Raw genomic sequence first — 24428 nt, 5'->3', positions numbered from 1 at the left:
GTTTTGATGGGAGTGGGAGGTGTTTTGTGAGGTGGTACAAAAATCATTGTTTGGTCATGGTGGGGGAGGGTGGCCGCTCATATGCCGGGTCGGGGGGGGGGGCGCCAAAATCAGGTTTTGTCCCCGGGCGCCAGTTTGCCTAGGTACGCCCCTGCATCTCCCCTGTGTTGCACCGCCTGCACTGACTCCCAGTGGGATTTCCGGATCGTTTTCAAGGTGTTGGTGTTGACCTTTAAGACCCTTCGCGGCCTGGGGCCCGCATACCTGCGAGACCATCTTACCCCATATGTCCCGACTCATCCTTTGCATTGAGCAGAGGCAAATTTCCTGGTGGTTTTTCCTCCCCTCTATGATGTGGCTAGCCTCTACCCAGGCTAGGGCATTTACAGGCCTGGCCCCTGCCTGGTGGGAACTCTCTCTCTCCAGCTGTTCGGGCCCTGCGGGACCTGGGTGAGTTCCGCAGGGCCTACAAAACCAAGCTGTTCCCCCGGAGCTTTTGGGGAGGCTGGCTGCGGATCTCCCGCCCCTTCATGATGCCCCCGTGTCATCTGAATGTGCCTATCTTGGCTATTTGTTGGTCCTCTCCCGGGGTGTAGGCCAGATGCCATCAAATGCATTAATGATATTCAATATATATATTATGTGGTGCTACATGAATTGTTACTGATTTTAGATAATTTTATTGGATTTATTGTGTATTTCTAATGATTTTATATTTTATATTATGTTTTATATTTGTTGTGCATCGCTCAGAGCCCTCTGGGGATAGAACAGTATATGAAATGGAATAAATAATAACAATAACAACAACAACAATAATAAACCTTTATCTTTAAATGTAAACTTATACCTTACTTACAAAGTGATCAAATCTCTTCACTACTATATCTAAGATATTTTCAGTTTTGGTGTGGAAATTAAATAGCTGATCAAATTAGGGCATTAATGGCGATTAAATTCCATGAGAGCAATGGAATTTATTCAAAAATGCCAGTACACATTTCTGTAAGTTGGATCACAGCTATAGGCCGAGGCTATGTGAATTTTGTTGCACTTAGAACAGTGTGTAGAAAAGACAGAACTCTTCTCTTTTAAAATTGTCTTTCACTTCTTAAACAGGAAATGACCAGTCAGTTCAGCACCAGTAATCACATCATATAGAGGCACTTTGTTGAATGTGTGTGTATGGGGGAAGAGTCCTCAAGTACTGAGGTGTAGATAATGGGACTGGTCTGCTTGAGGGGATGATGTACAGAACTCTTGGATTTCAAGAAGTTTAGTTGTATTTCTTGGGAACCTGTGAACAAAAAAAAACTATATGGGAGACACAGAGCAAGATGTTCTGTCAAGGGTCTTTTTCCTTTCCTTTTTTCCTTTCTTTCCTTCTAATATTATGGAGGCAGATGGAAACAAAGAGTGATTGATTTTGCTTAAAAATAAACACAATGTTTATGAAAGATATTCTGAAATGTTTCATCTAAGAAAGTTTTTCCCCCCTTACATTAGCTTTAAAAAATATAAATGAGGGTATTTATGTAAGGAGACTGCCTACCTAGCAAAAAACTGAAGGCCTTTTATGAAGTTAGAAAATTCACATATGGGAAAAAATCCTACAAACGTATGGTGATTCTTAGTATTCAGAAAAAAATGCCTCTTTTGCTATTTAATCTCTCCTGTTTATGAATTTTAAATTCAAGTTAGAGAAATATAATAAAGGATGCATGCCTTAACATTTGAATTTCTGTGCAGTGGCCACATTCATTGTGGCCACACAAATATAGAGCAATGTCTCTCTTTCAGGTGGTTCCAACCCTACAGCTCATGTGGGCTAATGGCTATCAGGTTATTGTCTCATATGAAGATATTGTACAAGTGGCAGAGCACTCTGAGTTATGGCCTAAAATTCCATACTGGTGGGGAAATAAGACCACAGCAAGAAAACTTGTCCAGTATTTGGAGCTAAGGAAAAGTGGTGGACGCCCAGGTATCTGTTGCATTTTTGTTTCTGCAAACCATGTTTCAAAGCTCTATCTGGCTTGTTCTCTAGACTGTCAAAGATTGACATGCTTTTATCATTTTAAAAGAAGGATTTCCATAAAGCTTGATCGGAGCCATATAATATATAACTTTAAAGGAAGATTGGTTTTTCTCTGATCACATTTAAGGAGACAGGGTGAACCGGATAACTGAAACCCTTTGTTTTTACTTCAAATGTGCATGGACACTGTTAGGATGCATTTAGAGAGATTCAACAGCTGTCTATTATATCTGTAGAGCTATTTTATGCTATTTCTTTATTCTTTATAAAGGTCTACTAAATTAACAAAACAAAGACATGAAAACAGCTGATTATAATGGGCTGTGTTTGCACCAGTTAATCAATATTGGAGAGCCAATGTAGTGCAAACTGTTTGATTTGAATCTAGACAACAGTGCACTATTTGGACAATGTTGCTCCTAGAGGTAAGGCGCTTACTGCCAAGTAGAATGGCTCTTTAGCACCTTAATCTGCGGTTCAAAGTGACAAGATGTTGCAATTATCTATGTTGGATCTCCTCTACCCCTTGATATAGAAAATGATGAGAGAATCTACTGGTAACTTCAGTCTGCCATGTTAGGAGATTAGTTACAAGTATCTCTGTGGACTGCTTTCAATGTGCATGGGTTGCAAATGCAGCAGCATACTGGTACAAGGATAGTTTGCTCCTTTATCTTTAATTAATATAAAGGAATGGGACTCTATGCTGTGTGAATACAGAGTCAAATTGATTAAAAATATATCTCCCAGCATCTTTTGAAAGCTAAATTTCAGATGCATCGGCCCAGTGGCATATTTGCCTAGGGGCAAGGGGTACCTCTTGCCCCCGGGCACCACTCTCCTGGTCATGTGGGGGGCACAAAATTGCCTCCCCACGTGACCAGGAAGACGGCAGTGGGGGTGTCGAGCTGGGCACCCCTGACCCCACCTATGTCCATGACACATGGGTGGGGTTGAGGGCCCTCGAAGATGACGAGGCAGCAGGACTTCCTCCTGCTGTTGTGTCTGAGCACCCTCAACTCACACATGTCGTTATCAACATGAACATGGGCCGGGTTGAAGGTGCCTGTCTCCACCCCCCAAGGGGGGGCACCCGGAGACAATGTGTCTCTGGGCACCATTTACCCCTGGTACGCCTCTGCATCGGCCCAAGTTAGAATTCTCCCTATGGGTGTGGGGACGGGGGAGGAATCTTTTTCCTTCCCAAATTCCTAAGAGTGGGAAAGGGATAAGAGATTAATGGGTGAACCATGCAAGAGTGGACAGATTAAACCAGTGTGGCGAACCTATGGCATGGGTGCCAGAGGTGGCACTCAGAGCCCTCTTTGTGGGCACGCACGCCATCGCCCCAGTTTGGGCACTCAGCAGTGGCATAGTGTCAAGGGAGCTAGGGGTACGCAACGAACTGGGGGCGTGTCCCTGCAGGGGCGTGGCGAGGGTGTTCCAGGAGTGTGACGGGGTGTTTCGGGGTGTTCCAGGGCAGGGCAGGGGCAGGCAGGGGTGCAGGGTGCACACATGCCCTGGACACAGTTTTCCCTTGCTCCACCCCGGCACTTGTTCTCTAAAAGGTTCGCCATCACTGGAGGTTTTGATGGAGGTGCCTGAAATTAAACTTTTAAATATAGTGAGAAAATTCAAACACTGATTACCCACAGTGTTAGTCATGCCCACAGGAAGGCATATTACAGACACGGTGGCAACTCTTTGTTTTGTTTTCATACAGGTGGATTATTCGTTGCAGGAATCAATCTTACTGGAGATTTGGGGTACATTCTGGCACATCTCCATTATTCTATAAAGAAAATGACGCTCCATGCCCTTCCATGTCTAAATCGCTGGATAAAGAAGCAACAACCTGGAGCAGGGAAAGAGTGCATTAATATAATTGCTGGAGACTTCATAGAAAGAAATAATTTTGTGAAGAATGTGATCAGTCTTAATGAAAACCTTATTCCAAAATAGCACTCCCCGGATATGCTGCCTTTGCCCAGTTTTGGAAAAACCTGAGTACCGTGAGACTTTGGAATAATACATACACAGCAAAGTTTTAAAAAACCCTCCTCTAGTTAAGAATTGTTCTGGCGCTGATACTGAAAAATACAACTGTTCTTACTGCATTGCTTCCTAGGAAACCAAGTACTTTTTCACATCACTTTTGCCATTTTTTAAATCCAAACATCATGTCTTCAATGCTTGGTACTTGTTACTGTATAAGAGAATCTGACCAGGTGCTCTTGTGAACTAAATGGCACACACCAGTTATCTCTTCATAGGGAAGGGGAAGACATTCTTCTTCCAAAAACAGATGACTGACAAAATCAGGACTGACAAAGCTAGCCATCTTTATGGAACGGTTCATGCTGCCAATCCAGAAGTACAACCTTGACTGTGAAACATCCAATGCTTGATGCTGGGATCCCATAACAAAAGCTATAAATAGAGGAGTTTTACAAGGAAAGAATTATCTAGAAATCAGCCTCTGCTAAAAGAGCAGAAGGAAGCCAACGTAATACAATTTTCAGAAAGGGATTGGGTAGGAGAGAAGAAAGCAAGGGATGAGGTTAGCTAGTCTAACTACTACCATGGTAAATAATGGATAACATTCTTAAAGCTAAACGTTCAAAGGAACAAGCTCAGCTGACCGAAGTCACATCTCACAGCTTTCTAGTAGAGACATTGCATACTTTGATTATGAGAGAAGAGTGAGACATCCTTTTTTGGACTTGGTAAAGAACAGGAATCAGAAGACTAGAATAAATGGATGGTTCTTGCAACACAGGAAAATAAGCAGCAAGTTTCCACAAGTGGTATTTAACTTTTCAGTCCATGAGTTGTAAGTGAAGTATGAGATAGCCGTGTTTGAAGATATCACCAAACTACCTTGCCAGAAACACTTTCTCTAAGTGTAAAAATGAAGATAGTTGGGCAAAAAATCCTGACCACATAGATAGTAACCAGGAAAAAGATCGTATGGCTATTTTGCATGGAACGTCAATTCAGCATGCAGCAGCTGTGAAAAAAATAGTTCAGTGTTAAGAATTACTTGAAAAAGGGACTGCTAATAGCATGGCCAGTATTGTATTGTAATGGTATACGTAAATCTGGGTTGCAAGAAGAATAATGTAGAAAAAGAGCAGAAAATAGTAATGATTTGGGGCAGAGGCGAAGAGATATATAAGGTGTTTGTAAAGTATGTATGAAGTAGATAATGTTTTTCAATCCTCCTTGCACAGTGCTGCAATTTGCACAACTTACAATATGTAGCAATAGCCATAGGCACTAATAAAATTTGACAACAGTTTTGTCAATATCTATTTAGCTGTGATGGATCAATGCAACTGCTGTGTTTAGAGGCAATATTTTTTAACCCCAGGACCTATGAGACAAATAATGAAGAGGAGGGCTGTTGTATTCCTATCTTACAACCTTGCTGAAAGCATTTACCTGGTTGCAGTTGGAAGCAGAATGTCGACCTAAATGAATTGATTTGAACAACGGCTGCTCTTAAGCATCTCAGACAAATATTTAAAATGAAGGTGTAATAGCAGATTTGGGGAGCCTGGTGATGTAGTGACCTGTACACTAGTTTGATATTCTTAACTGTAGCTTGGATAGGGAATCCCCAAGGAAGACTTTGCAGAGGAAAACAAAGGTAAACCAGCTCTGCTTCTCACTTGCCTTGAAAGCCCCTTGGTGGGGTCACCATAAGTTTGTTGTGACTTGACTGCACTTATGTACGTGACCATAAAACACCAGTTCAGCTGGTTGTGCATCCTCTTGTGCATCCTCTTTGAAAAAAGGCACTTGAGGGAAATCCTTTCTACATCAGCAACCAATGGAAAGGTTTGTGAATACTGCTCTGAGTGACTGGGGCCAGATAAAAAGCATCACCTCCACTGCTGGATCCATAATCTCCAGGATCCAGTTTCTTATTTCAAACACCAACACTCTGTGATTTGAGAATGGATGTAAACTATATTTTTTTCAGTGTAATTGTTTATGTTTATTTGCCATATTTGCAATTACTAAAACAGCACTTGTAAAGTGAAACAAGTAGTCTTGCCAGTGATATTATAGGTTATCACCTCAACAAGGCGATCTTAATTCAGGATCTCTGTGCTTATAGGTTAACTAACCAAATTTATCTATTGTGTGTATTGGTATATTTTGTCTTCTCCCTTATGGCATATATTATTAAAAAGAAGTGTCCAGATACTCCTGTGCTTTAAGAATTGGTAGAAGCAGCTGCTCCATTTCCACAGAGGGTTTTTTTAAACTCCCAATTTCTATTTATACCCTACTGAGCCCTCATCAAAGGTTATGTAGGGAACTCTGGAGCAGCATCCCCACCCACACAGTAGTGGAAAGGTTTTACGTTGGAATGTAGGATGGAAAAAGTAGATCTGGTGTACTATGACTGGTATGAGCATCCTTACTGATTGGTACCATCTATAGCCGTGGTGGCGAACCTATGGCACTCCAGATGTCCATGGACTAAAATTCCCATCAGCCCCTGCCAGCATGGCCAATTGACCATGCTGGCAGGGGCTGATGGGAATTGTAGTCCATGAACATCTGGAGTGCCATAGGTTCGCCACCACTGATCTATAGTAAATGTTTACCAGCCTAAATAGGTGGTTATAGTAGGCACTTTCTAATGACCAAAGCTTTATTGCAGCAGCCTTAAATGTGGAAGTGGTTGTGACAGCATCAGAGATAGTACAAGTGTTGTAGAACTGAATGAACCTGAACTCAGTCTAATAAAGTTTGTCTTTCACTTTTCAGAGTCTCTATCACATTACCTGGCTGCTAGGAACCATAACAGGAATTAAACTAAGTAAAAAAGTCCAGTATATTTTATGGTCTTGGGACTGATTCACACAATACAATGTTCTGCGAGGATCACAGAAATTGTATTGTTGAAGGCTGTTGTGGGTTTACCAGGCTGTGTGGTTATGTTCTGGCAGTTTTTGCTCCTAATGTTCCAGCTACATCTATGGCGGGTATCTTCAGAGATATGTCACAGTGAGATATGTTTCTTCTGTGCCACAGAGAGAAATGAATCTCGCTGTGACATACTGCTGAAATGTTAGGAACAAAAACTACCAGACCACAGCCACACAGCCCAGAAAATGCACAACAGCCAATCATAGAAATTGCTGCTAGCATTCTGAGTTTGGCTTAGATAGATGCACTAGCACACACAGTGGTATCTACAGAAGCCCAGGATTGATTGTAGGACTAACAGCCCAATCCAGATTGGCCGGGGGGAGGTGTAGTGGGCTGTGGAATGGTGTGGGCTCACGCAAACACATTTGCCCAACCAGGAAGGTGTTTCTGCCCCCAGTTGCAGCGGCCTAAACATGGATATCAATGCAGCTGGGGGCAGGCTGGGGGCATTCCTGGAGCCAAGCTGACTTTGGCTGGTTTCCATATGTGGTATAAATAATTATTTCCTAAGGAGCATTCCAGGGGGGAAACAGGGTTATTTTTTTGCCACCAGTGGGCATGTTTTCAGTTTCTCCTATTTAAATTCCCTTTTATCTATTAAGCAAAGGAAAGCAGTCAAGGAAGAGATGACCAACAGCCAGCTATGTTCCAGAACAACTGGCCATTTTGCAGAGACTTGATATTTTTACTACAGATAGAGCTGAAACCTCCAAAGTTTGGGGGCAAAACATCTTTAATCCTTTTCTGCAATTCCAAGCAAACAGTTTTATAAAGCTTTCGTATTGAGGTTGTTTTCCTCCCAGAGGTAGTAGGTCAGAATTGCATGACAAACAGATGCTGATCAGTTCCAAGTAGAAATATGACGAAAGTCTGTGTTCTAGCAGAGTACTCTGCATTTAACTTCTGTTAAAAATGCTTTTCTTTTAGTCAGGATTCCCCTTTCCCATGGAAGAACAACGTGATCGTGGAAACAGTCTTTTGTATCTGCCCAAGGCAGAGCTGCTTATAATCACGTTTACAGTGGCTGTACTATCTTCAGGATTAACATTCATCTCTTGTACTGTTGCTTCTTTGTAAAGCCAACTGAAATGATAAAACAGTCAATGTCTGATAGTTCAGTGCTGCTACAGGTGTGTTTAAAGGTAGATATGTTTTATGTGAGCTGCATATTTTAAGTTCCCTTTTTTGTTGAACTTCCATATTTAATATTTTGACCCTACCTTTCAACCAATAAAGCACTCAAAGTGATTAATAAGAAATGTAAAAAAAAGCAGCGAATAAAATGCAACCACAATTGGCTACTGAGCCAGAAAAAGCAGCAAAATGCAACAATCAGAACTACAGCACATCAGGAGCACCAGAATTAGGTTACAGCGGCAGCATTTCAACTAAATTGATGCATTTGTGCCAGACATTCTGAAGGATATAGAGCCTGATGATGATACAGAAATGTAAATGGACACAGCCATAAACTTCTTAGCTACAGACTCGCTCTTCATGCAACTCTTTTCTAAGCTAAAGTCAACACAAGGACTGTTAAATATTTCCCAAATCAGGTTATCTCCTACTGTCCAAGAGTGGCTTAAGCAGGGTATGTAATCGTTTGTATCCCCTCCCCCACAAAGCACCACCTTGCCTGAGAAATAGAGCCTTGATACTTATGTGACTACCTTTCCTCTGTCGCCCCCCCACCGCCCAGGCCGGCCACAGACCTTTTGCTGCTGCCATTTACCTGAGCTGAGGTCCAGATAAATCAACTTGAATTGTCAGAATCTGCCTCCCAGTTATTTTCAAAACTGTCCTCTCAATTTCCTCTTTCAAGTTGTCTAATCCATGCCCCAAGAGAGCAGAAATGGCTATGGCATTTGGTTCAGTAGGATGGTAACTAGGAGAAAGCAACAGACAGAAAGACAACCTTAGAACAAGCAGCAACTTAGCTGAGAAACAGAAGTACAATGGTAAACTGTGTTTCCTAGGAGTAAACTGTGCTTCTCTTTTGTCAGAGACAAAATACTGCTTCACAGCAAGCATTTTATCTCATCTATTTCGAAATAAAAAAGCAAATTTTTGTGACCTCCAAATGATCACATGATTCAATGCCCAATTTGAGGAGACATCTGCCCAAGGCAAAGCTGGGATAATTCATGAGCACCAGCTACGGTCAGAAGGGTGGGAATTTTCATATATTAATTCAGCTTTCTGCAGGTTTACCTTGTGGGTCTCCAGCCAGTGCAAAATATTAAAAACATTGAAGCATTCCTTCTCTCTTACCCCTATCTACTGCCATTTTTCCTTTGAAGACTGTGCTAGTCTATACAATTACTTTACAATCTCTCTTACCTTCTCATATTCTGAGTGCAAAAAGGGATACAGAAAAAGCAGTTCATTCATAAACCAGTTAAGCCAAAGAAAAGTTTAGGTCATGACCTAGTTCATCTTTAGCATGCTTAAAATTCAAGGAAATCATTGGAACAGAGAAGAGCCTACAGGGACCATTTGATTAGTGAGTGCTTTTTGATTAGTGAGTGCTGAGGATATTTTCTTGGGAAAGGGGTTAATTAGGTTTTTACTGTATAATATGTTTTTAATTTTGGAATTATAATCTTTCTTGGGCTATAAGGCAAATATGGAGCAGGAATATTTTAATGGATAGATGCCATCCTTAATTTATTCCATCTTGGTGGTCAAATGTGAATTGGAATGCCTTAACTCATGACATAAGCTGGACTCCTGTTCCAATGCAAAATGGCGAGACTGCAACACTGTGCCAGAAATAAAGCGAAGGATTCTGGCACAAAGGCTACTGCACCATAAACTTTATTCTGAAGACCCTCAATTGATTTTATCTGTGGACTGGGATGACTAAAATATGGAATGCAACAATATTTCAAAAGGTTTACTCCAACTCTTACCTGTCTACCAAATCTACTTTGTTGTGAACTTCAATAATTGACTCCATTAACTGACTGGGAAGATGGAGATTCCTGAGAACCGACAGCACACTTTCCTTCTGGAGGGTGGTTTCTGGATGGCTAATATCCCTCACGTGGACAATTAAATCCTAGCAAAGGAAACAAACAGAAATGCATGAATAAGTGATTAGATTTTTTTTAAACAGAGGCAAGCTGGAAAGAAGAACCAAACAAGTTCAGCTATACTACCTGACTAGGCAGAAGGCTAAAACTGAACTTGAGGCTGAAGATATGTTGTCTGTAGCATGACCCCTTTCCATGCTAGGAAGCAGGAACTCTTTTCCTCCCTAACATACTTATAGATTCTAAGGAAAATTATGTTCCACTTTCTCATTTCAAAGTTAAAGAGAAGTCTTTAAACAAAATAGAAAATAATTTGAAAATGCTATTGAAAATGCCACACAGGTTAACAGCTTCTAAAGCTCCCACACAAATGAAACAATTTTCCATCTACCAACTACTCTTACAAGGCATTTTCCTGTGCAGAAATGCTGTGAAGAAGGTGTGTGAAATGCCTGTCTACTTTTAACCTTCATGAAGGCTGAAACTGGCAAATAGTTCAGAATATATATCAGTGTCCTTTTCTGGAAGCCAGCCCACAACCATTGACCATGCTGTATTATTGAGATCAGAATGATACTCTGTTCCACAGAAAGATAATAGTAGGTTGTATATTCCTCTGCCACAGAACAAAGCAAGCCAGACTTTCTCTGTTGTACAATGCTTTGCCTGGGTCCTAGTGCCTACCTAGTCTTGCTCTCCCCCCCCCCCCCATCTGTTTGAAAGTAAAAACACATTTTGGCATAAATGCTCTGGTATCAAAGTATCATGTTCAAAAATGCACATAATAATGGTTTTGACAAAGGCAGTGCATCAAAATAAATGATACATCTTATATTTGTTTAGGACTATATTCCAACGCAGAAGCCCACAATTTTATTAACGGCTGCACCTCAACTGACTGAACTGTCATCTTTCTGTAGAACAGAGTATTGTACAAGTTCATTCAGAGTGGGTTCAAAATGGCATCATGATAATATTCCATTCCAGAAAAGAACTGTGTCTAGTGTCCTCTCCATACAAAAGTTATTCATACAGACAGGAAACCTTGTAGTTTGCAATCAGATGATCAGAGAGGACAGGTTCAATACACAGCAATCTTGGAATGACTACTGTAAGGCAGGATACAACCTTCAAATTTTGGTTTTGGACAAGTCAAACTGAAACCTATGAAAACTCAGAAGCAAGTTTATTATGCGCTAGGACCACAATATTTTGCAACAATGTGAAGGGCAGGTTTCCCTGCCAAAGATGCTTGTCAGATGGCTCTTAAAATTCAACCTACCGAGCAGGCTACGTCTTCTAGCGTAGCCGAAAATGATTCAATAAGATCATGGGGCAACTGAGTGAGAAATCCAATAGTATCCACAAAAAGAACGGTGAGGCGTGATGGCAAACAGCCAGCATGAGCTGTAATGTCCAGTGTGGCAAACAATCGATCTTGAGGCTCTAATCCTAAATCTCCAGTAAGGGCCTTGATCAGAGTAGTTTTCCCTTACAGAAGTGATAAAGAATACAAGCTGAGAACTTTGATTCACACAGACTGAATTGCAACAGTAAAAGACGTAACAGGATATGCACAGATTAGCAGGTTAAACACACCCTCAGACTAGCAGCTGGCACTTCTGTCTTCTTGCCATCTAAATGCCTGCTCACACATAACCAGATTACAGATAAACTTTCAGGAAGTGGTCACTTGCTTCCTTGCCTAGAAGCTTCCCTACTACGCTTCACCAATTATTTAAAGAGTAAGCATACATTTGTGCCACATTTGTGCCTAAGAAAACTGAGTGGGCCTGTGACCCTTGCCATGGGTTCTGGTGGTTGGGAATGCTATATGTGCAGCAGACCTCTCCTCTTCCTACGCAACCTGCCTGCTTGTAGTCCACAAAAAACAGCAGCACCTTGAGGGCTGCCTCTTTCAGCCAATCCCTGCCCCAAGTAGTTAGTGGTGTTGACAGCAAAGGAGCCACCCTTGGTGGGACTGTATCACATATACACCCATATGAAAGAGGGTGCCCTCATGCTGTGCAGTTCTCTCAGCCAATCATATGGAGTTCCAGATTAACCCTTTGGACTCTACTGCTTGAATGTGCCTAAGTGTTTGTCTACGTTACAGACTGCATCTGCAACCTCAGCATAAGGCTCCTCTGTGAGTTCCACAAATTGATCTCTACAGAGATTTTTTAAAACATTCATAAATAGCAGTTGTAGGGACCGCAGCACAGTCAAAGAAGAGCCTGATCCTTTTCTCACCAGAAGCACAATCCTGTAGAAGTTCTTGTGCTTTCTGTGTCTTTCAGATAGCTATTACCTGAACTGCAAGATGCTACCCTATGTTTCCCAGTCCAGTGAACAGAGCTTAGCATTTTTAAAATGCCAAAAATGTAATAAAAATTGGCAAAGTAACATAAAAATAGCATGCAAACACTTCTGCATTCTCCACTAGCAGAGATATTCTGAGGCAGGGCTCAAAGCTTACTGAAAAATACTTCCTTATTCTTATTCCATGGCCTAAACCATGTTTGCCCAACTTGAAAAAGAGTTTAGATTTATACCCCCACCTTTCTCTCCTGCCAGGAGGCACAAGGAGGCTTACAAACTCCTTTCCCTTCCTCTCCTCACAGGAACAGGAATGGGAACAAAGGTTGAGTACTCATATTTGTGATTAGTCAAGGGACAAAATTGAGTTTGTGCATGCAACACTTTTTTTTGGCCATTCTGGCCCTTTCTGCACACAGGCGGAAACAAGCCTCCATTGGCATAATTTATGCCAATGGAGACTCTTGGGCTGTTTGCATGCTAGTGTGCAAGCGGCCCCCACTCCCCCCCAGCCGGAGAGGGGTCGGAGGGCAGCGTGGGCGGGTCCCTGCAGCCCTCCAGGGCGACGCTGGACATGACGGTGAGTAAAGGCTATGGGGGAAGCAGCATCTTCCCAGCGGTGCAGTTTGCACCATGCTGCTGGAAAGACGCTCTTTTGCAAAAATCTTGCTTATTTTGCGAGGTTAAAAGTGGCGGCTTCATGCCACTTTTGGGCGGCCAGGGCGGTGCTGCTGCATTGCAATGCAGCAGCGCCTCCTGTGTGAACAGCCGCCCAGGGACAGCGTTTTTGCTGTCCCTGGGCCGCTGTATATCGCCCATGTGGAAAGGGCCATAGTCACAGCTAACTTATGACAACCCTGTAGGGTTTTGAAGGCAAGAGACACTCAGAGCTGGTTTGCCATTGCCTGCCTCTGTGTCACAATCTTGGTATTCCTTCGAGGTCTCCCAGCTGCTATGCAACACATACCCATAGGTTGTAAAATTTGTCATCCAGAATTAGTGATAATGATTATCCCTTCATAGATTTTTAGTTTCCTCTGAGTTGAGCGAACACAATTCAAAGTGTTTAATGCAACAGCTGGTATTTTCAAAAAGCCACTCATGGTATATGTGACATTTGTTCTAAGACCTTACTTTTCAACATTTTCATTTTCTACTCTTGGTTTTTCTGAGTGGGATACCAAGATCCCCATGTGCACTCAGAAAGGATTATGTAAGTCTGATAAGAGTTGAGATTGCTGATTTGTCCCTCTCACTACAGCTTCCCACACTAAGGACTTTTCTGAGTATCTTTTCAAAGGATTCAGAAAGTTGGGGAGAGAGATGATGGCTGAAAATCTCAAGTGCACAAGAAGAATGCTGCACATTGGATCCTGGCCTAGCTTGAAAGTTAAATATTTGCTAGACTGTTTAACTACCCTTAATTTTCCATTGAAACCCTGTGAATTTTTGTTAACATCAATGGGCATTGCCATTTGCCAACACAAGACATTCTACTAATAACCAGGAAAACACTTCCTTCATTCTTAATTGACTTATGTAGGTTTAAAATCCAGGAAGTAATACACAAGCCCTTTCATTAAAAAAAGAGAATTCTTGTAAACACTTCTCATTTAATATCATCATGTCTTGCAACCTACCACAGTTAGTGTAGCCCATTACTGAAATAATAGGAAATTCACACTTTTTCCGTTGTTTTCTAAGTAAGGATCTTTTTCTTCTGAGCCTCTCCAGAGCCCTTCGAATTTTAGCTTCCTTTTCTTTCAAAAGGCGAAGTTGCACTTCCATGAATGTTTCACCTGAAAAACATGAAGCAATAACTGTCTGGACACAAAAAAACAAAAAACTACATCATCCCCAGAAATGGAAGTGAAAGTATTTTGCAAAAATTCCTGAACTTCTTCCAGTTTCAACTTTTATGATTTCATGGTCCAGCAATATTTTTTGTTAAATATCTTGGCAATGTTTTCATCTCATTGTGATAATTTAAACTGTGTAATTGTTAAGTATGGTACAGTAGAAAAAGCAGCACCTTAAAAAACATAAAGATAAATATATTAATTTTTGAAGATACAAGACCAATAAGGTCAAGCAAATATATTGTTCACACACATCTACAGTAGCAAGGACAGCTTCTGTTGCTTACAGTGCCATTCTAAGCAGGTCTACTCAGAATCAGGTATCCAATGGGGCTTACTACCAAGGAGTTCTTTGGATTCTATTGTTTATTTTCTAGCATTCATATGCATTTTTCAGAAAAGATAGGTGAAAAGCATGTTCAATTCCTTTGTTCTCATTCACATTTCCCCAGAAGGCTCAGAGAACTAATTCCAACTCATTTTTAAAATATTTATGCTGACATAGGAAATTAAGTAAATAGTATGTGAAAACTGGAGCTTAGTTCCAAATAAATGAATTTACAAATGGAGTGTAACCGAAGCGTACAGGTAAATATTCATGAATCAGAAAGACGCTGCTGTATCTTGAAGATTTTCAATAATGTGCATCACAAGTTGTTTAAGAACTGTTAATTTAGGAACGGCAAAATGTATGAAAAATAAGATTTACAAAAACTGGATTTATACATTGTAAACAGCTGCATGGCTGGTCTTGGCTACTGTTGTAAGACAAAATATCTTCCAAATAAAGCGGATTGGTTAAGGAAAAATTGACAGATAGTGTTAGCCAGGCATACTGCTTTGGTTAAGAAAGTAATTAAAGGTTGGGAAGCATATTGAAGCCCATTATTATGTAATGTCAAAAGGATTACTTATGAGTAAAAAAAGAAGTTCAGCTGCATATATGAGTCTGTTTGGTTGGATGGTTTTGTGTATATTTCTGAGACATGGGAACCCTCTATATGTTTTATTCAAAGTTTTGTATATTTTGTAGTATTTTATAAATTTTATGAGCTATATATTTGCTTTGTGAGTTAGAGACCGTACGTAAAAAAGCAAGACAGATAGGGGCACCGGCTCAATATGGATACTGCCATTATGAATGATGATCTTGCATTGTCTGGAATACAACCGAATGTTATGCAGTCTTTACATCTGCACTTTCTGTGTTTTGTACCGTCATGCACTGCTGTTGATGCTTTCTGATTCTACTAACTGATGCTACAATTCATGCCCCTTGTGTATCTGGTGTGTACTAGAATTTTATGCAGAAATTTTATTGCTGAAATAATTTCTTAATTGATGGTCTAAGACTATAAACAAAGTTATTTGATTCCTTGGATCACTTTGAAATTATATTTAGTTATGTAAGTCGCTCGTTATTTTGTATTTATTATCATGTATGAAATAAAAATAAATTAAAAACCTGGAAATTTATCAAAGCTTCTTTAAGCTTTGTAATACTGCTGGTTCAAAATTCATTTTATCATAACAGTAATGGTTTTCTGATTGGGCATGTAAGTCCGCCTGAGAATTTCCAACAAGTGCACTTTACCAGAACCCATAATGTATCTTGATCCACCCCTCTGTTGATCCATCTGAGCAACCTCATTTCTCAAATTGGTCCTGTGAAAGAAAGATAAAGAAACATTGCTTTTTCATTACAAGACACACATCTCACTCTTTTGTGTGGCTGCATTGGGCCTCTTATTTCAAATGGTACTCACACACATCATGAAGTATGTCTGGGTTCAGCTCCAAACTAGGGCCCCAGTCATTCATGTCTTTCAATCATACAAGTTGTTACCCAAATGGCCCACATGCGCATATACTGTGACTAAATGGGCATCTCCCCTCAGTTGGGAAATGAAGGTTGGGATTCTTGGAGCTAACTTTATATCCCAAAAGTGTGAAGCAAAATAAGATGCTTCTCAAAATGGACTGGAATCAAAAGCTTTAAACCTCATTGGTAGATCAGCAAGATAACAAGTAAAATGTAGACTTTTTAGAATAGACTAACACGATGTCAAATTCTCATCAACTGTTTCAAAGTATTTTTCAAGCTGGATAGCAGATGGTAGGATATGTTCTTATTTTATTTTTAGGAAACTGTTACAGTTGTTAGTTGCAAGGAACACTGGATTATCTCTTTCCTTTTACCTACCAATCTCATTTTCTTTCGAACTAACAACAACAGTTAAAAAGATAAATAACCCAATCCAGAGGGGGCACAAAGCAGTTTCTGGAGTCACACTGGTGTAAGTGGCACCTGCTGGTGTAAGTGGCACTGGGAGTCAGATTCCACCAGGCTTTTGAGCTGGGAACACCCCTAGAGCAGGCTTAAATCTGTTTTGCCCTATGGAAGGCAATCAGGTGGCTGTGAGTTATCTAGAGTTTGCTGCCTTCCCACACCCCCTGGAAGCCCTCTGGAGGTGATCTGGTGGAATGGCAGCGGTGTTGTCCCTGGCTGCTGGAGCCCTCTAGATTGGGCTGTCAGTGACATTTTTTTCCTTTTCTTTGTCCGCACTCTTCACTATTAAACTGTTATCCAAATAGCCCACAAAGTTATGATCAGTTTCAGTGATAATAAATTATAAGTAATTTTCATAGGATCCTAGCCCATGACTGTCTAATTTAAAAGACAAGAACACTTATAATACGCCTCATTGCTTGGGATAAATTATTTTATGTATATTCCTTCAATAGGCAAGTTAAATTAATTTAAATACTTATGAATGAGGAACTAAACAAAATATCCTGTTCTGTTTTAAGCTACATAATGAGGTTGAGCATCCTGCACAAGAGAAACAAGACGAATGCATCATCGTTCTAGTCACAGGTTGTATTCAAGGGTTAATGAAGAAACCAGAATTGGTTTAGGAATTTGTTGTGCTATCTGAATCTGGGAGGTCTTAAAAATTGAAGTTTGTCTTGGGCAACAACAAACTGCAACTGGTTAAAATACCCACACAGGAGGTTGTGATAAATTGTGATTAGACTGAAAACTTCATAAATCAGGGATCTTTGCTCCACCTTCAGGAGTCCATGTGTGGAAAGGAAGGAACAGAGCATATGAACTGGAGAAGTTCAACCTTGTTCACATAGCAAACTGTGGTTTGTTCATGGTATCTGAATAAAGCGTTTTGTCTTAACTGCTTTTGCTATTTTATTGACATAATAAAATGCTACTTGTACTGTTTCTAATACCTCAGAATTGGTATTTCAGCCAATGATATCTGAAGTTTTGCTTCCTTAGTCTGAGCATTGCGGCGGAAAATATGAAGAACAACTGAGTATCTGTCGAAAACCTCCACTCCCCAGGCTTGTTCAAATTCTTTCTTTAAAAGAGAAAAAAAATGAAGATTTATATATTTTCTGTAAACCAGCCAGTATACGGAATTTTGATATTGTTCCTGGAAAATCTGCATCATTTGACAGATACCTACAATAGGATAACCTGAGGTGAGACGTACTTTTCTCTTCACCATGGAAGCAAGAATCCCAACATCTCAGTAGTCATGGAGAATTAAAATATTTAAAAATATTCTTTCATTCATTTCTTTAATGATCTGATACAGAATTATCTCATGGCACTAAAGAGGCAGAAAAGAATTTTGTACTTATTTTCCTGCAGCCCTTGCGGATGCTGCACAGCATATTTATAACGAGTTCCAATCATGAGTTGCAATGAATGAGTTCATTTTCTATTTATAAAAAGGAAAATGAGTTCATCTATAATGATTGCAACTTGTTATAAATATGCTGTGCAGAATCCACTCCTGTCTCCATGAACTGGAATGCAAGTTGTTTTACTTGTGCCAAAGCCATTATAGCCCCAGAGGGGAAAATCAGCACAAGGAAAAATCTGAATTACAGTCAGATAACGTTCAGACCAGTTGTGCACATGCATGTTAAAAGGACAAGAGCAAAAAGTTTTACGGACCTAAACCTTAAGAGAAATTAACTTGTGAAGCAATCAGGTTTACTGTATAGACCAATTCTAAGGATATGAATTCACTGAGTTCAATTAGACTTACTCCAAATCAATGTGCATAGGATTGCAGTGCTAAAATTTTGGATAGCAATTTCATAATAACCTAGGATTAAAACTGGCTTCCTAATTTCTGAGTGTCTCATTGACATGCAAATTTAGGCACATCTCTATTTTATGAGTACATTACAAATGCAGCCTTCAAAACATGAAGTCAGACTTCTTTTAACATCAAATGTTGTAATTACCTTGGTACGAAGAGAGAGTCTTTCTACATTCACAAAGACTGCTGATACACATGGCAATTCTTTAATCTTGTCTAAAAAGGAAATTACTAAGATATATCATTTTGCAGCTATTAGCATTTATATTTTTAAAATCTGAATTAACAGTACTGAAAAGCCACGTTCTTTGTTTGCAGGAAAGGTACAGGCAGACATCTTATGTGCTCATCCTTCCACTAAACAGTCCCCTTCACAAAGGTCATACCTGGGGCAATTTAAAAATTCAATCATGGAAAAGTTATTTTTTCACTCATGTATCAAGAGAAAATTCCTATCTAGGTTAGCTATTATACACAGCCAGACTATCAGCACAATCTTAAACCTAGTTACTTAGAAGCAAGTTCAATGGCATCTGTGCTCAAATAAGTGTGTATAGAGCTGCAGCCTACAAAATAATACTTGCTGTTTCTAGAATAAATATTTTTTGCCCAATAACATTGGGAAGACTACATATACCAAAACAAAGATTATGTCTTTGGGGCTATTCAAACGTAGTGTTTGCACTTAACATTTCATCCTTCAGAGGTTCATTCCTGATCTTTAATTTTTGTTTTGTGCAATCGAGACACTCTACAATACCAACTCAGATAATGTGAAATTATCTTGCAGTTAGCCAGTTGCTGTCCTTGAATACAAATCCCTTCAAGGCAAATAGCTTTCTATCATATTCATATCACTCCAGTCTTTTCCCATCTACACGGCCTGCCAATTTACTTCCATGCCCAAAGCAAGTTGAAATATTAACCTTTAAGCCCTATAAGGCTTGAGCCAGGCATACTCCCATATGCATCTACCCATCCAATCTGGGGTTATCTTCATAGGTCTGGTTTTGGGTGTAATCACCATCTATGGTTAGACAGGCGGGGACCCCCCAAAAAAGGCCTTCTTGGTTGTTGTGCTGAGACTTAGGAACTATTTCCCCAGGGAGATTTGTTTGTCTTCCTCTGATCATTGACTTCTGCCAGTGGGTGAAGACAGTAATGGTGGCAGCCCAATCCAGAGGTCGCTGTGGCCCAGGACAGCTCCGCTTGCCATGCTGCCTCCAGAGGGATTTCAAGCAGCAGATGGGTGCAGCAAAAAAGAAAAAAGAAAACCCAGCTACCTGAAACCCCTTCATAGGGTGGAATGGAGTTTGCATGATGTAACTCCGAGGTCCAAGCCGTAGCATTCCCAGATCTAAAGGCTGGGTGGAAGTCGACTACAGTAAGCTCACCCCAGGAAACACCTCCAGCCTGCCCCTGCTGCACTGACAGAACCAGCTGCAGCACCGTGTTCAGGCGTCCCAGAGTGCTGCGGCATTTGCCTGCTGGCATTTTAGCCCCTCCACCGGGATAAGTTGAGGGCAAATCTGCAGGTGTAGCTCTGCGACACATCCAGAAGTCAACTTGGCCACCTCCCCTGCCCCGTTAGTCAACTTTGCAGATTATAAATATTTTTGCCCCTCGAAGTCCACCTTGGTCTGCTCCTTCATTGCCTTTCTGCATTCTGTTGTGGAAAGGAATTGGTGGAAGGGAAGTCAGATCTACAGATCATTTTTAAATTGTACCTGCTGCCGTGTTTCCCCTTTGCTGTCTACGCTGTCTTTTATCTGCTGTCTTTCCATTATCAATTGTTTTAGGTGATTGGTTGCTAATTTTAAAAAATATTTTTGTGAGTTGAATTTAGTATTTTTCAGTACATATTTTGAATAGAAAGGATTCCCTTAATTTAAATACAGGGCAACTGCAGCAGATTCCTTAAGAGACTTCCCTCTGGGTCAAGGTTTACAGGTGAGCTAAAGACCATTCAAACCAATACAATTCACACGTCAATCCTACAATTTAGTCCTAAGGAGGACAAAAGACAATGGTCAGCATCCAAACAGATACCTCTGGAGTTTCCAAGGTGGGCATGCTGTTCCCCCCACTGTTTTCCCCCTTTGAACTACAAACTTCCCTCTAACATGCAACAACATATCACACATTAAAATTTATTTATTTATTTATTTATCAGTCTTATATACCGCCCAATCCCCGAAGGGGATAAGGTTAGTTTCAAAGAGATAAGCCATTTAGCATGGAGAACTGTTGTTTTAGAAAACCTGAAGGGTTCTTCCAGGTTAAGGAGCCTTCTTTCCAGAGGCATGCTGGGGAAAATGGTGCTCAGGGGGCCCCCATTGTCCCACTTACCTTAGCTGGCGGAGGGTGGCAGTGGTCCCGGGCAGTCTGGTGGGGCTGAGGAGCAGCCGGGTTGGAAGCCTACCACAGGCCGCCCCTTGACTCAGCCTGGCGGGGCCAGCCCAGCAGGCCCATGGCAGGCTCCCAGCCTGGCTGCTCCTTCTAGCCCTTCAGGCTCCTCCAGCTTGGCAGGGCCAGCCCCATGGAAGGATCCAGGCCCAGCTGTTCCAGGAGCCTGCCGTGGGCCACCCTCCTCCGCCGGCTGAAGGAACAGCCTGGCCGGGCCGCCAGGCACCTGCCACATGCTCTAATGGGTGGTGCCCAGGGTCAATTGACCCCCCCCCCCATGTTCCTATGGCAGATACGCCACTGCTTCTTTCAACTTAAGTCTTAAGGGCTCACCCTCCAATGGAAGAATCCCTTAATCTGGAAAAACTTTCCTCATGCTAAAGTAGACTATCAATCAGTTTCTTTAATATCTAATCAGCAGAATACATTCTCTCACTTAACAGTGCAAAACAACTCTTTAGTATATCTCCCATCATATGCACTATTTAAACAAATCTCTAATTTATAGATACTTAATGGACAAGCTAAAATCTCTGTGATTCTAAACTTGCTAGGTTTGAGGTGTTGTGTGGTTTCCGGGCTGTATGACCGTGTTCTAGTAGCATTTTCTCTTGACATTTTGCCTGCATCTGTGGCTGTCATTTTCAGAGGATCTAGGCTTGTTCACATATTGCTAGGCTTGTTTACATATTTCACAGCCAGAAATTTACACAGAACCCTACAGCTTTCCATGAACCATTTTAATTTGTGGATGTTCCATATAACTGTTTGAAGAGGCAGTCTGTAACACAAGAGTCAAGAAAACTTACATTTATTGTAGCATCAACTATCGACAGGATTATAATACAATACACACAATCACAAACTAACAGCAGAACAAAAACCTGTTTGAAAACTTGGATTTTCTCCTTACCAGTCAGAAGCTGGAGATTCCCTTTGCCGAAGATAAAAAGCTTGTCTGCATTTTTTGTAGAAAGAATCATTTTCTCTACAACAGTCCAATCTTGAATGGTGTTTATCAGTGCAACAGCTTCAGCTAGCTGAAGTTCAGCTGTAACATCATAAAAACAAAATATTAATACAGTCCTAACCACACAACACATTTCCATAAGCACTTGATTATAATATAAAATTAGTACTTGCAATATTAACTCCCCTTAAGACAGTAGGAATTCATCACCAGGTTTTCCAACAATCAGATGTACAAATATAAACTATAATACATACCATTATAACATTTAAATCAACAAAAGTGTGCGACAGATTAAAATGCCAGATACATGGGTATATTTTCAAACCAGTTTCAAATTTCAATCCAAAGAGCAGCGTAACACTAAGAATACTGCTTTAAAGTATACAAATTAGCATTCACAAATGTTTCAAACATTTCCCTTTGAAATGAACTGAGGCAGAAGTGAACCAAGAAATGTAAATGACAACAGAAAATGCCAAGCTGACAGGCCCCATGGCACTACACACTCGTGCTTCAGAAGTTACTCAGTTCAGTCATGCCAACAATGGGTATCAATTCACTGACTGCATCATTCTGAAAACTGGCATTGGTGCAGAAAACCAATTATAATTGGTAATGAAGGATCTAAGCCAAAGGATCTTGAGGCTCTGGCAGAGTTGCTAGAACTTAGCTATTCCTGCTACTGATCCCCAGCAACCTTCAACTACAGGGACTCATGGGGAATTTTCCCTATAAGTTAAATAGTCTGTCCACCTCTGCTGAGATGACTTCAAGACTGCTAATACAATAGGCAGCTGTGTCAACAGAAAATACAATAAAGTTGTATTGTCTTCCTTCTTCACTGCCAACAGAAGCACACTATTCACTGAATTGAAGAATTCCCATTGATTGTTTGTCCTAGAATAAAGAACAAACCATTTAGTGACATATCATCTATGTCACCAGGTTTGTCCACATATATGAATTAAGTCCATCTTCCAGGTTCTCTTATAAATTTCAAATGCCGCCATTAGACTTGAGGATCGAATGGTCAAAATTGAGGCTAAAATGTGGCTGATGGCCTTTTAGTTTTGGCTCAGGTTATTAGATTCATCTAAAGGTCTCCTTTATCTCATTAGTAGGGATCCATATATTTCACTGTGGTGCAAGGCTGTGTATCTAAACTGAGATCCTATGGTCTATCTGCTAAGGTATTGATGATGACAGAAAATACTCAGGTCAGATTAATAATTAAACAAAGACTACAGGATATCGAAAGGAGCCATGATATAAATAGAATTAAGTACTTCCTGTTTGATATGCGTACCTTGAACGATATAACACTGATGCCGTGCATAAAACAACTAGATGTATCAAACCTACAAAAAAGTTTTATGCTCATTAGATATGCCTTGCCCACAGCGGTTTTAATTGGCAAATATAATAAGAAACTGAAATAAGAATGCCTATGCTCATGCCAAGATGGCTCCATAGAATCACTGGATCATTTTATATTTGTCTGCAAAAATTTAGAACAGGAAAGAAGGAATTTAATTAATTCAGTGGTATGTAAATATCCTGGGAGGGATAGGAGAACTCTTATTTCAATATTGGTCGCCAGAACAGATGTTGAGGCAATGTTAAAAGTTGCCAAATTCACCTGCAGTATCTGTTAAAGGAACAAGAGGTGATTCCTATTATGGTTCTAGCTTAAGTTATTTTTTAAAAAATATATGAAGATAAGATTTTATTATTTTTGTATTATAGATGGATGTTTTATATGGTTAACAGTATCATTTTATAGGTTTTAATAGTCTCACTTTAGTTTTAACCAGTCTGGACATCATTGTATTTGTTAGGATGTATATTTTGTTAATTACTTTTATGATCTGGCCTATGACTGTACAAATAAATACTACTTACAAGTGGGCTGACCCAAAAAAAAATACATGAATCAAGATTCACTCCCATAAATCTTTCTGCATAGGGCAACAGGTCCTTTGCATCAGCATGTGTTCACATTTGCAGAAATCACTCATGCAGAAATCAGCAGTGGCAAAAACCGAAGGAGTTTGCCCCTGTTGATTTCTGCATGAGAGATTTCTGAAAAAGTGCAACAGTGACGGTTCAGAAGGCGTTCATAGAACTCAACTGCAGCAATTTCGCCACCTGCTGCCAGTATCCACCCAGCACAGCTCAACCTTTTTAAGAGCCGGCTATAAACACCTGCATTGTTTGTTGCCTCGCGTGTTTGTTGCCTGACAGTGTGCATCACACCTGTGGTTAACCGAGCCTTGCCTGGCCCCCATTTCACAGCTGGATGGACCACAAACACGTGCTGCACACCAAGGGGCAGAGGGGGCAGCGCCGATTCTCGCAGCTCCTCATCCTCGACTTCAAACTCTTCGTCTTCCTCTCCCTCCTCTTCGCTGTCCTCCTCGCCCTCTCCGGTCCCCCATTCACCGCCGTCCTTATCCGGCCTTCCTCCAGCGGGCCCATTGCCTGACCCCAGGAAGCGGCAGTTGACAGAACTGGCATGCAAAAACTTGACAGGGCGAGGCACTCGGCAACAAGCAGGCGAAAGACGAAAAACTGCACGAAACCCCCGACGCAGCTGCAGCAGCTGCCGCCACCGAGAACCCATATGGACTCACGCGTGTAACACTTATCCGGTCCCCCTAGATACCACGGTCCTCTCCCAAAACAAGTCCCCAGTGAAACAAAGGTCTCCCTGCT

General features: G+C 40.8%; 2 protein-coding genes across 6 annotated transcripts in view; one reads left to right on the top strand and one right to left on the bottom strand.

The window, feature by feature from the left end:
- The window catches only part of PLCXD1 (phosphatidylinositol specific phospholipase C X domain containing 1), a 23507-nt gene extending 17067 nt beyond the window's left edge, over nt 1-6440 (top strand). Inside the window, exons 6-7 of the mRNA XM_048494301.1 lie at nt 1801-1984; nt 3762-6440. Coding sequence (XP_048350258.1) covers nt 1801-1984; nt 3762-4000 — 423 coding nt within the window. The 3' untranslated portion in view covers nt 4001-6440. The remainder of the gene's footprint in view (nt 1-1800; nt 1985-3761) is intronic.
- Nucleotides 812-24428, bottom strand: GTPBP6 (GTP binding protein 6 (putative)). 5 transcript variants are annotated; one of them, XR_007244306.1, is made up of 11 exons: nt 23919-24428; nt 21654-21791; nt 18480-18550; nt 17448-17578; nt 15796-15866; nt 13983-14141; nt 11306-11514; nt 9901-10049; nt 8721-8873; nt 3692-3893; nt 812-1297 (listed from the first exon to the last, which is right to left on the bottom strand). XR_007244306.1 is itself a non-coding variant. In XM_048494300.1 (10 exons), exons 1-10 carry the CDS (start codon nt 24334-24336, stop codon nt 3866-3868), a joined length of 1527 nt encoding a protein of 508 aa, XP_048350257.1. In that variant the 5' UTR covers nt 24337-24428; the 3' UTR covers nt 812-3865. The 5 variants fall into 5 exon arrangements, 3 of the variants coding, with proteins under 3 accessions (XP_048350257.1, XP_048350255.1, XP_048350256.1); XR_007244305.1 differs by having other exon boundaries at nt 3793-3893; XM_048494300.1 differs by having other exon boundaries at nt 812-3893.

This window comes from Sphaerodactylus townsendi, linkage group LG04 (genome assembly GCF_021028975.2).
Source record: "Sphaerodactylus townsendi isolate TG3544 linkage group LG04, MPM_Stown_v2.3, whole genome shotgun sequence".
NCBI classification, from domain to species: Eukaryota; Metazoa; Chordata; class Lepidosauria; order Squamata; family Sphaerodactylidae; genus Sphaerodactylus; species Sphaerodactylus townsendi.
Note: the sequence above shows the minus strand (reverse complement) of the source record. Positions and strands in the feature narration are given on the sequence as shown.